The sequence below is a fragment of the Pyxicephalus adspersus genome, chromosome 3, assembly GCF_032062135.1.
Source record: "Pyxicephalus adspersus chromosome 3, UCB_Pads_2.0, whole genome shotgun sequence".
NCBI lineage: Eukaryota > Metazoa > Chordata > Amphibia > Anura > Pyxicephalidae > Pyxicephalus > Pyxicephalus adspersus.
In genome coordinates, this window is record NC_092860.1 from 136,340,959 (window position 1) to 136,354,159 (window position 13,201).

The following is a 13,201-nucleotide window of genomic DNA, read 5'->3' on the forward strand; positions in this document are numbered from 1 at the left end:
GACTTGCTGTACTTTTTGGAAAGCTTATAATATGCAACAAAAGCAGAAATAAGCAATTAAAATATAAGAAAGGATCCTATACAAATGTGCAGAACGGAGGGAATGGCTGTAGTTTGGGTTTCATAAAGTAGTATGCCCAGCTAATATTAATTAATGAGTTCTAAAAGAATGTCTATCAAAGGAATGGTACCATCAACTGGTCTTTTTTTGCAACTTATAACAGAAGTTCCCCATGACTGGTGGACAAAGAATTTCCTACTTATTCCTAGAACAGTAGTATATAAGAAGACCTTAAATACCGTCCAGACCAACTAGATGTATTTTTTTTTATTATTCTATCACAAAACTTTTGGACCAGGGTGGTGCTGTAGACATATCTCAATTTCAGACCAAAAGATCAATATCAGACTGTGGTTCATTTAAATTTAAGACCATTTACTAGTGGTGTAGCACGAAGCTCTGTAAAAGGTCCTGCTTTACTAAATCTGTGATGCCGAAGGTTTGGAGAGTAAGACATCTGCTGACGACAGAAATGTGTGTAATAAATTTGATATACCTGCATAATGTATAAATAGGAATTTTAGTGAACTGGTTTTTGTGTGCTGCATTGCCATCCTATTCAAAATCAATGGGTTGCCTCAGGCAACTGAATGCAATGTTAATATCCTCTTCCTGCATGTTAAGAAAACAAACATGCTCTATTTATAAAACATGAAATCAGACTTTCCCTCCTAGGAATCTTCCAGGTCATGTGTTTCAATGGCAATAATTGATTCCCAGAAGGGAATGTTTGAGGGATTGTCAGATTCCCTGTTTTATATTTAGTAATGTAAAAAAGGGTATATTTCATTTTTTTTCTTTCACTTGCCATCTTGAGATGAAATAGAAAAAGCAAATTACTACAAAATATGGAAAATATTTTCCCCGACTTCCTGTTCAGACGTCAATTAAAAATAATTGGATTTTCCCTCACTTTTTGCCTGTGACACAAAAAAAAGGGTGAATCTCCTCAGTGGGTACACAGACTTTAATGTAAACTTCCCAAAAGGCCTTACCCAACCAAAACAAAAACACATTTTTTGCATTTACTAACTGCTTTAACTTAAATAGATTATTTTAGATTGTAATCTCTTCTAGGCAGGGTCCTCTTATCCTCCTGTGTCACTTGCAACCCGCAATCTGTCATTTGCAACCCGCTATTTAATGTACAGTGCTGTGTAATATATTTGTGCTATATAAATAATTATTATTAATAATAAACAGTAACATAAGAATTAAGGTTTGCCATGTATACAGGACTGCATGTCATCTGATCTCTCACTTTTTTGAAAACTGAAGTTCTAATAGATTTTTTTCAGTAACAGCATCTGTTCCTTATACAGAAAAGCAAAATTCTAATTTTTAATTACACCTTAGTTTTTTAACACATGGCTTTAGTAGTGAAAAGTTTCACTTCTGAAGTAAGTTGGCAAAAAAACAAGCGTTAAGGTGAATGTATAAATATGAGGTTTAGTTTGATGGTGTTTTTTTCTAACAGACTACAAACAGCTAATGGCAGGTGTAAAGTTGCCATCAGAGTACAAATAGTCTCTTGCTGGATATAACGTTCAGATGCATCAGAAGTAAGTGAAGAAAAATTATCAGTAAAATGTAATCTGTCCTGAATGGTTACAAGCTATGGGTAGATACGAGGGTAACAAAGCCGGGGCTAAACACAGAAATGTGTGTGCATAAAAGAGAAACCAGTCACCATCAATAATATGTGTGATGATGATGATCATAATAAAAGGTTCTGATAACAGCTGACAATAATTACCTGAATTACCTGCCTAATTGTTCCTACTCCTACCCCTGTCTTTCCCCTCTCCTTCCCTCCTCAGGATCCACTATCTCCCTCCCTCACTGTCTCTCCTTCTGTCTCTTTCTTGATTCTCCTTCCTTCTCTCTATCCCCTCTCTCTTCTTCCCCTTGTCTTTCTCTCTCTTGTTCATTCTCTAATTTTTCTTGCTCTTCCCCTCTCTGTCACTCTTCCCTCTGACTGAAGCATGGTAGAGGGTATGGCACTGACAATGAGGTGTGATGGATGGTAGAGGGTATGGCACCAACAAGGAAGTACTTCATTGTGGGGTCATATCCTCACGTCCTGAATTATTATTCATTTATTATTGATTTCCCAGTTTCTCCTGACCACAACCCATTCCACACCTACACATTTCTTCACAGTTCATTGCTGGTCCATACCCCTTCCTGTCCCCCAAAATTCATTGTTGGTTTTTTATCTTCTCCCGTTTTTCACAGGTCATAGTGTGTTGCTCCTACACACATGAATACATGTACATAAAAAAAATATATATTTATCCCTGGTTATAGGGCAGCTACAGGAAATGCTGGAAACGCTCATTTTCTGTTACGTAGATACTGGTACATGCAAACTATAACAGAAACATTAATATAAATAATGTGTGCACAGCTATAAATTTATGTATAGACTTTGCTATCAGTTACAGTGGCATCCAAGAGATCCCCTGCAGCTGGGAATAGATGAATAGCTGAGCCACTGTACACAATTTCGATGTAAACCTTTTCTAAAATATATAATGCTTCTAATAACTAATTGTGCCTGCAAATTAATGTGAAAGTCAATATAGGAAAAAAAAATCCCTGCTTAGCAGATTTGATAAAGCTTTACTATATTAAATCCTTTTTCTCATGGGTTGTCAGAGGCCCTAGGGGTTAGCATTGTTTCTGCAAACCAAGTCATTGTGTATTCATTGAATTATCTGTACACAGACTGAGAAATAGGGGTCCGGTGCCACAGGCTTCTGTATAAAATCCATCTAAGCCATCTAAATTATGAGGAATAATTTATAGCAAGTACATGGTATAAATAGTAAATACTTTGCACTTGACCCCTGCTTAGTACTAGCTAGCAACTGGGAATGTACAACTTAAAAACGCCAAGGTTTTTCATCAGTGTGGCTTTGACTAAGCACTAAAAGTTATTATGAGTGTATTTTAATATGTTTTAATACATTTTCACCCAATAGGAAACCCTTTTTTAACTAGTCATCACAGAACTTACACAGTAAACCAATCCAAAACTGATCATGGTTTGGTAGATGCAGAATAAAACCACCACCCTTGCTAAGGGACTCTACAAAATTCCTAAACCAGTGCATCTGCTGTAGACATTGGGCCTGATTTATTAAAGGTCCACAGGACACTGTCACGGGAGAACCTGGGTGATCCAGCAAACCTTGAGTGGATTCCTTAAAAATCATTTGCCGTTAGCTGGTGAATGTTTTCAATTCTGGACCAGATTCATTTCAGTTTGTCTGGATAAGCCAGGCTCTTCAATGGTAGTCTATATTTTACAATTTTGGGTAGCTTTAATAAATTAGGCCCATTATATAGGGTTCCAATCTTCCTGCCAGAATATAAATATAGTGCAGGTGGGTAGGAATGCAAAACTCCCTTTTGAACATATGCAGAGTCTGTATTTTTTTGCAGAGAATTCAACTACTGAAATACCCAAGGCATAATAATGAAGCCAAGGGCTTACATCAGGCTCCCCCAACATACATATTGCTTTTGGGAGAATTGACCCTTTAACCTTACTTTAATCAGGGAATTTTGTTGTCTTGACTCAACATCTGGTTTTGGTTTGGATTTATTACAGCCTCCCTCAAATTATTCACCCTAGAGGAATCATGAAAACCATTTTTAGAACCCCTCTAACAGTTTTTTTTAAAAGTACATTTACATAATTAGTAAGTTGCAAAAAGTTGAAAAATATTAATAAAAAATTATGAAGAACCATAAATGTGTAGTGTTTTATACCACTGATCCGTAGAAGAATGTCTCCTTATATGGTTCCCAAAAACATGCAGTTAGGTTAATTGGCTTCCCCCCAAAATTGACCGTAGACTGTAATAAAGACATATGACTATGGTAGGGACATTAGATTGTGAGCTCCTTTGAGGGACAGCTAGTGACATGACTATGGACTCTGTATAGCGCTGTGTAATATGATGGAAATATAAAAATACAGTGTAATAATAATAATAATATTAATAATAAAAAATATGGTTGCTCAATGTAGAAGTAATCCCGTTGGATGGCACAAAAATTCTGCTCCTAACATTGGTGGACAGTATATGTGATATCAATCTGCCACTGCACAAAGAACCCCTAGCTACCCTAAAATCCAGAATCAGAATTCTTTTTTACAGTATACAATTTACCAAGCTGTTTTAGAATATACCAGACTATATATCTTTACCTCTTAGCAAGTAAGTAGCGGAGGTAGGGGGAAATAGACTTTTAAAAATACCTACTAGCTATCATTAATGGCATGAAAGCCTCAATCACAGATGTTTAGAAACATCTTTTGTTCAGAAATATTTAAATAAGAAATTGTCTAAAATGTCTTGGAAGTAGCATTAACACTATCTTCCTAACTAACACTAACTAAGCGCCCAAACCTAATAATTCAGAAGAGTACCTATAAACTTTTGGCCATGTCATAGGTGTGATTGTACAGGCATGGAACACAGGTATTGACACTTACTGCTGCACATTTCTGGAATGTTGCACCAATGTCAGAAGAAGAGGTGACTGCACGCGACTGCAAAAAAACAGAGGAACAAATAAACATACAGAATTTTGAGAAATGTAAGCTTAATCAAGTAGTCCAAAAATAAAATAAATAAAGAAAAAGGGGTTTGTTAGCTAAAGATAATTATAAGTATATTGTAGATAGTTAGTAGTGCATAGTGTACAAAAACTAATAACTTTTGTCCAGAGCCCATTATAACTTTATGGGGTATGGACTTGTCAACTGTACAATAATCATCTAGCTTATACTGTGAATCATCGTGTAATTTAACGCATTTCAAACAAGTGTAAGATCTAACTCAACAATAAATGGGCTCCCCAGTGTTATTTATGGAAAGAGAAATCAGGAGACCAATACACAATACCTATTTTTATCAGTCATTCAAGTCAAGTCTTAGTATAAAGTAGGCTGAACTAGATTATTGGAGAGAAAAATAACTTTGTTGTGACAATTCAGCACAAACCTTGTGCACCTTACTGTAACTCAGAGGATAATACTTACCTTTAGTCCCCCTCTTCCAGAGATTTTTACTATACCACGATGCCCCTTATCATACAACAATTGACTGAACATTGTCCCAGCTGAGCCACTAAGCTAGCAGAGTCCTTTTATTTATGTTTTTGACAAGCTTGCTTTAAAACTGAAATAAAAGTAAATAGCTAAATACATTGACAATATACATAAGGAAGCCATTGTTTCTACCAACAGGTATGTATGTCTGTTCTTTAAGAGATTTACACTATTCTGCTGCACAGCACAATCCTATCTGGCAGGGTAGAAGATCTGAATTTTCTCCCCTGCATTCTCTAGCACTTACAGAATGCACATTCTTCAATTAGCATCCCTATTTATTATATCACACAGTATTTATATAGCGCCGACATATTACACAGCGCTGTACAAAGTCCATGTCATGTGACTAGCTGTCCCACAAAGGGGCTTACAATCAAGCTCAGTCATATGTCGTTAATACAGTCTAAGGTCAATTTTCAAGGAAAGCCAATTAATCTAACTGCATGGTTTTGGGATGAGTGAGGAACCCGGATTACCGGGAGGAAACCCATGCAAAAGTGGGCAGAACCTGCAAACTTCTTGCAGATAGTGTTCTGGCTAAGATTCGAACTGCTGATTCTAGTGCTCGAAAGGGCAATGTGCTAACCACTGAACCACCATGCTATTATTCTCATCTCTGTCTAACAGTTATCATCAAGCTTTATTTAAGCAAAATACCTGCTTGGCTTCTTGTGCTGCATCTTCATCTTTCATTCCAAGTTTTGCTGTACTAGGACAGTAGAAGGCCAATACCAGGCCAAACTTCATGCATTAGAAAATACTTTAAATATTAAGTACAAAAAAGCATTGCATTTATTTTAGTCTTGGATATCGGGTTTGAGTTCAGTTTTAGGACCGTGTAATCAGACTTGTGCATAATCCCAGTTGTGATGATTCTTTGGGCCTGATTTAATAAAGCTCTCCAAGGCTGGAGAAGATAGACTATCATGGGTGAACCTGGGTGATCCAGCAAACCTGGTCCAGGATTGAAAACATTTGATAACAAATAGAAAATGACAGTTAGAAAATCCATCCCAGGTTTGCTGGATCACCCAGCTTCACCAATGAAAGTGTATCCTCTCCAGCCTTGGGTACCTGCTCAAACAACTGGATTTTTGTGACCTTACACTGCCAAGGACAGTAGACAAAACTGTTATGGGATATTCAATATCTGGCTGCGACTACAGCAAAATAAAGGACAGGGTTATTAAATTCCAATCAAAAGTTCAAATATGGAACCATAAGACTGACTTGAAAGCCACAATGTAAATATTCGCATTGTATGAGCAGCGCTGTCCAACAACCCATGAAAGAGAACGACAGAAAATTACTTATTGATCTTCACCGACGAGAACACAAATTATTCGCTTTGACAAGAACATGCATTATTTTGTTCAAGATCAAAAGAGAAAAGAATGACTGCAGGTATTTCTCAATATTTCATTTTTTTAAAAGAAGTTTTATGGAAAGTGGAAATTGGGCTTACAGGAAGGGCACCTCTGCAGATTAAACTCTGGGTCTTAAAAATTCAATTTCAGCTTTTTTTTCAGTTGTTTTGAACTGAGTGGGGAAGAAATAGAACTTCTGTTACGTTTATTTTTTGGCCTGTGTCCTAATTATGGAGATGCCCCCTCCCTTTGTGTCATGTCAGAGTCAGACTGGAGATTTTTTTTGCAGCAATCTTTTTCTCACTACAAAAAATGACCCATCTGACATGGCCCTTTCTTTGGGAGGAGAGGGCTAGGATTGGGCTGAATAAAGAAGGTCCCCATAAAGAACTTTAATTTGCCACAGAAACCAGTCAGATCCCCCTTTCATGTTTACAATAAGCTTTATGTTGTTAAATAACCAATTCATCATTCTACTACAGGTAGTACCCATGTTAAGGACATCCGACATACGTACGATATGAATAGGGCTTCCCTGCTCTCTCGTGTGCAGGGCAGAGGCTTGATGGGGGAGGGGAAGCGGTTTGCATGACTTGCAGAAGAAACGTTTTCCTAAACACAGCTGAGGTTGTGGGTGATTTTACAGACAAGTTCTTCTGCAACACCTTGTAACTCTTTAATGACCAAGACAAACTCTGCTCTTTCAATATTATGTTGAGACAAACATCTGTCCTGATTGCATTTATTAAAATAATGTACCTGTTCAGACTTACATACAAATTCAGCTCAAGAACAAACCTACAGTCCCTATCTCGTATGTAACTCGAGGACCACCTGTATTTGTCATGACAAGGCTCGACAATGGAAACTTTTATTCAACTTAGGAAAGAAATAAAAGCATTTCTCAAAGCTAAACATAATGCTAAACCAATATTGTCTACATAAAAGATGCAGATTTATTCTTATTTAAATTTTTTTATTTCCTTGGATCTGAGCAGCAATCCATCATGAAAACACGTATTTTGTCTCTGGCACAAGTTTTCTTTAATATTAGTCCGTTCTACCCTCTCTCCTTTGCAAAGGGTTTGCATTAAAATTTTGCACACATTGAAGAGATTTTCTCCTATTTCCTATTGCATCCTCCTAGATCAGATTTTACAACCTCTACCATAGGGGAACTCTTGAAAAAACTTTCAAGTCCGAAGGAATCTATCTGCTATAATTACTATATCCACAGGTCAGTAGGAAGAATTCTTTCTACATTGTAGGCCAGTAGACAAAATGTCATCCTTACAGACAATTGGTGTCATAAAAGTGACCTGAGAGACACAAACTGCTCATTGCTCAAAGAAACCTTAGCAGTTCCTGGGGTTCTACAATACCCTGGTTGAGAATGGCTACCCTAGAGAGTGCATACATCAAAAAGTAACCCAATAAGGGGGTAACCATTCCATGTTTTATATGGAAATAAAGCTAAGCATACACCTTATCTTCCTGACTTTTGCCAGCCAGTTTTAGTATTTTCTCTCAGAATCTGTTGTATCATTTCTAATACTTATCTGAAAATGTAAGTAAGGTAAAAACCCAGCACAGATGCCCATCAACTGGTGGCGTTTCTGTTAATTTGTCAACCTCTAGATTAGTATCATGGCTTTAAATTCCACATCTCTTCCTCATACAGATACATAAAAACAAGATCAGGATGAACACTGTACTGCATTTATGTATGGAATGATTAGGAAGAAAACATATTTTCACAGAATATATTCATATGCCCAGAAGTTTGTTAAAATGGAAGCTCCAGAGCATCTTTGCATGTAACAGCCATCAAATAGGACAATAACATATATATTATGAGCAAAAATGTTTCTGCATTAGACAAACAGGCAAGTTCAATAATTATTTTCACTGCAAAATAGATAAACGTTTGGCAATGCACTGCATTATGGATACATTCATTTATGTATATATAACAATAAATACCTAAAAAAAAAAGATCACACTTTGGGAAAAAATAATGAACAGTGCTCAGAAAATGCCTGGCTTTCTACTGACACTTGCATGATAAATGTCGATGAAAATATATATCAGGGCTCAGTGAGCTGTGTGAGAAATGTTGGCATAATGCACATGAATGTCGGTTATAAAAGCAGTTAAGTACTGAGAACATAGAAAAGTAGAACATGTCTCAGGAGAAACGTGCAAAATGTGAAGCAACATGGAGAAGTACACTAACACCATTACCTGGGAGCAGACAGTGTAATCAGTATGAGTATATAAGAATGGACTGATGGAATCCACACACCTCACTTGAAGATACTCTGTTGTTGGAGCAAAGCCATGAAGGTTTCTAAAGCTGCCATGAGCTTAAAAGTGTTTAGAGCAAAACTCTAGGTTCCATGGATTGTTTAAAAATAGTGTGCTGCAGTTCTAATAAGAAAAAAATGCAACTTTCACTGTAGTATTCACCTTTATTCCAGTGCTAATTCCTACAGAAGGTCTACATTGGTAAGCTGCTGTCACTGGTATTTCAGGTTGAATGATGTGGATAAGTAATTTTAAGGAATTTATAGGCATTCAATCAGACAAGAAATACTGGTTACAAAACATTGATTTATTTATCTATAGAGGTAGCAACCACTAATTGTTCATTAATGTTGATATTTTTTTTATATTAAAAAGTTCTCCCCGCTGTCCATGCTGTTGGTATTGGTCTACATACTTTAACACTCTAAAGAAAGTATCACCTTGTTGGTTTGGATGCTTATATCAGGGAGCCACAAAAAAGAAAAACATGTGAGTAACCATGTGGTGTATATACATTTGGCAGTTAATGTAATTTTTAATTATGTGAAATTGAAAAATATTTTGTGATTATAGGTTATTTGTTCCTGATGAAGCGGACTTTGCTCCATAAAATGTGTTGAACATTCAATACCTATTCATTCATTAGACCAACTATGGAATTGTAGAGATCAATTTATTGATTTTATGGAAAACATTTCTTGAAATAAAGCTTTAAATAAATCAATGTTTTTAATGTCTTTAAAGTCCCAAAAATTACTTATCCACATTTGTTCAAATAGTTTAAAATGGGGTTGTGGCATGTATTCGTATTTCAATAATGAGAGAAGTTGAAGGAGTTGTCCATAAAGTTATTTATACAGGTTAAATGATGGCCAGAATTATTCAGTCTACTTTTAGTCAGCCCAATACTCCTAGACTAATAATGTTTGTTCAGTCCACGAAGAAAAAGATCCAACCATGTCAACCACCAAGAAAGGAGAGGAAGGACTGGTGACATCCCTTAACACCCCATTGGGGGTGAAGAATGAAAAAAAGGAAAAAATTAAAACTTAAAGCACTGGAGCCAAAACTAGCAAACATAGAGAGAGCACTAGATAGATACTGCATTGTTTAACTGTAGAATTTAAGCTCTGGATGTAGGCGGAGAGCCAATCTTCCACTATTAGAAAGATACAGGTGTTTCTTAGAGGTCCCTGGGCTATGCCTGAGGGACTCAAAATGGAATTAAAAACTCTATTGTTAAATAATTCATTTATTAGAGAACCAATTTGAAAAAAAAAAGTTAAAACAAGAAAAGTAGTACAAAACTGGAAACAAAAGGCGTACAACTTGAGCAGACAGAATACTGGTAATTTATAAAAAGAAAATATAGGATGTTCACATAACAAAGCAAATTATCCTTTTGCAAGGGATACTTTCCCTTAGCTTACCAAATGAGATAAAGCTTTGCTGACTTCAACATTACAATCATTTTTTTTTATTTCCTTGCATATTCATTGCAAAGATGAATGATCACCACATTTATTATGCTAAGTGAATAAGCTTGCAAGGTGATAATTCACAGTGGTACATGAACAGCCCAAATTGTTTCAAGTAAATCACCCCCAGTGTTCCTTATTGCATATATTCTCTACTTGCTAGATGAAAAAGGAGTTGCTGTTTAAGAATGGCATTGGCACTTATCATGGATACAATGTGTCCCATTTATTCCCTTTACAATATATGGTCATATAATCTTTTCCTGCTCTATGATCTCTGTTATTAAGGTATAAGTTGAATTGCAGAGCTCTGACACAGTACATCAATCCCATACCGCTGCTTAGAGTTCACAATCCTATTAGCAGCACAACAACTAAGAAATCCCATAACTGGCTCGCAGGGAATAGCTTTATGATGTCTCTGGTGGGTCTCAAAAGATATCTTCCCTGGAGGGATCGCTGCAGTACCTAATAAATATATTTCTAAGTTGAAAATGAAAAAAAAATCATTTCTTTTCTACTGAATTGGCAGGTAGAAACTACAAACTGTAAAAAGAAAATAGCAGGGTTCTGCTTCTCTGACACTTTACAGGTTAGTTAAGTATTGGGGGCGAACTATAGAAACAAGCACACTCAGCATTTGAGGCCATAGAATAGCTGCAGGGCTACTAGAAGACTCAGAATGTGCCTGGGGAAATGGAAATAAAATCCACTTCTGCATTTTCAAAAGGTGATAACAAAAAACACCATCTGAGTTCAAGATTTAATCCAATTTAGTAGCCAACAGGTACAACTGAATGGCATTTAGTTTACTAAAGATTAGGCTTCATAAACAATTGCACATTTCCTTTAATTCTCATTTGTATGCCTTGTTGGATCTTGGTGCTGCTGGCCCCAGTAATGGTTGCATAGAGGGTTTTCTGACGGCGACAATAGTAAATCATTACTCACATCCTGAAAGAGCCACTAGTAGTTTCTGTTGGAAGTCCGTGTAACAGGGTTATAAGGACAGAGCATTGGTACACTGCGTTGGCATCCTATACCAAGAAGTGCCTAAGTAAGATCCTTTATGGCTGGATCGCCAGGTACCATTTTAATTGGAATAAGCAGAGTGAACATGATTTCTGAAATTACATTGACATGGTAAAGCACATTTAGATTAAATAAGGAGTTAAACCATGGATTCCTAACACTTACCAGTAGCCGAGTCCATGTTACAACACATTCCACCCCCTTTAGGTGTACTAATCAACAGTGGTGTACCAATCAACAGCGCAGCTCAGGTAGTATTCATCTTCCACTATGTGTTTGCCTGCAAAGCCCTGGTCATTGGAAAGATCACTTAGGCAATGGATCCTGGATCATCCAATGGTCAGATCATTATTGTTTACATGCCCCATAAACATGCTGAGATGAATAAAACATATAATATTTTATGTAATTTATAAGAACCTTAAATAATTATAGGGCAAATAAAGTTAAATTCAGGGGCTTTTTGGTTCTTTTTCAAACAGAATGCCTGGTAAGTTTAGACCTTCCATCTGTGGCCCTGTTGGAGAGGGTTACCAGTATATCAGTCTTGGTTTCAATGACTGTAATAGAAATGAGAGGACATAGGGACAAGATGGCAAATTTAGAAAATACATGTCCCCCCCTTCCCAAATATTAGGAAGACTGGATCTCCCAATTTCTCAGTTCCCAGGTAGTGTAAACTAGTGCAGCTTTATATAGAGACATACCAGGTCTATATAATACATGAGGAGTTGGATGATGGCAGTGACTGTGGCTTAGTAGCATGGTGGGTTAGTTGCTAGCACCCTTGAACTTCAGTACTAGGTTCCTAGGATTGAATCTAAGGCAGGACAATATCAGCATGGACTTTGTGTTTGCATAGATTTTCTCTCAGTACTTCAGTTTTCTTCTCACATGATGATCCCAAAATTTTTCTTTCACCCAAAGTTGACCTTAGGCTAAGTTAGGGATATTGGGCTACGGTAGGTGCATTGGATTGTAAGCTCTTTCTTAAGGACAGGGATTGACATGATTATGAACTGAAGGTAAAGCACTGTGGAATATGTCAGCATCATGCTAAAACATAAGAAAAAAAGCTGTTGGCCACCTGTCTATACATTCCAATAAAATTAAATGACTTTAGCCTATGGTCTGTTTCTGCAAGAATACCACGCATATCCATTTGCTCCTCTGTACAGAGGTTACCAACATGTGTGGTCTGCTCCAAGATAAATGGATGTATGACAAAGGGCTAGTAGAGGAGAGATTCCAAACTAAATGAGTAGAAATGTAAATGAAAGCAATACACAAATTATTGTACTTATTATGTATGGACATAACTTTCTTATTATAACATTAGTTAGACAAATATAGAAAGAACAGCAAATAATGTGTTAGTTTATTTAAAAGAACCTGGACGTGCTGTCCAATACAATGCAAATACTGTTGAATTGAAAAACGCATTCTGCTGCCAAATCTAAACAGAAATATTGTAGCAGCCTTCTAATATCCTTATACAAAACATATTCTTTCTTTACAATATTTGTTTCTATCATCTGCATACCTGGGTTTGGGGTGCAGCTCTTTTATAGAGCGCTCTCTTCTTCCATGTTGTTATCAGGGAATAAATGGAGTGAGTCCACAGACTGCCCGATGCAGATGATGTGACAAGGTTTGATTCTCCCTCCTGAAACATTCCTTGTGGTAGATCTGAAATTTACAGGAAAGGATGTAGAAACAAATATTTTTAAGCATCTGATGTGCTTACCAGCAATTATCACAAAACACAGATACATTTATTGTTCAGGCACACAACATGAATCTGCTCACCTTCTCTAACACATTTA

The 13,201-nt window shown here is 36.6% G+C and overlaps 1 protein-coding gene across 1 annotated transcript in view; it reads right to left on the reverse strand.

The window, feature by feature from the left end:
• Nucleotides 1-13,201, reverse strand: part of EVC2 (EvC ciliary complex subunit 2) — a gene marked incomplete in the record, with an annotated part of 82,895 nt that overhangs the window by 59,604 nt on the left and 10,090 nt on the right. Inside the window, 2 exon segments of the mRNA XM_072406454.1 lie at nucleotides 4,571-4,627; nucleotides 12,919-13,064. Coding sequence (XP_072262555.1) covers nucleotides 4,571-4,627; nucleotides 12,919-13,064 — 203 coding nt within the window.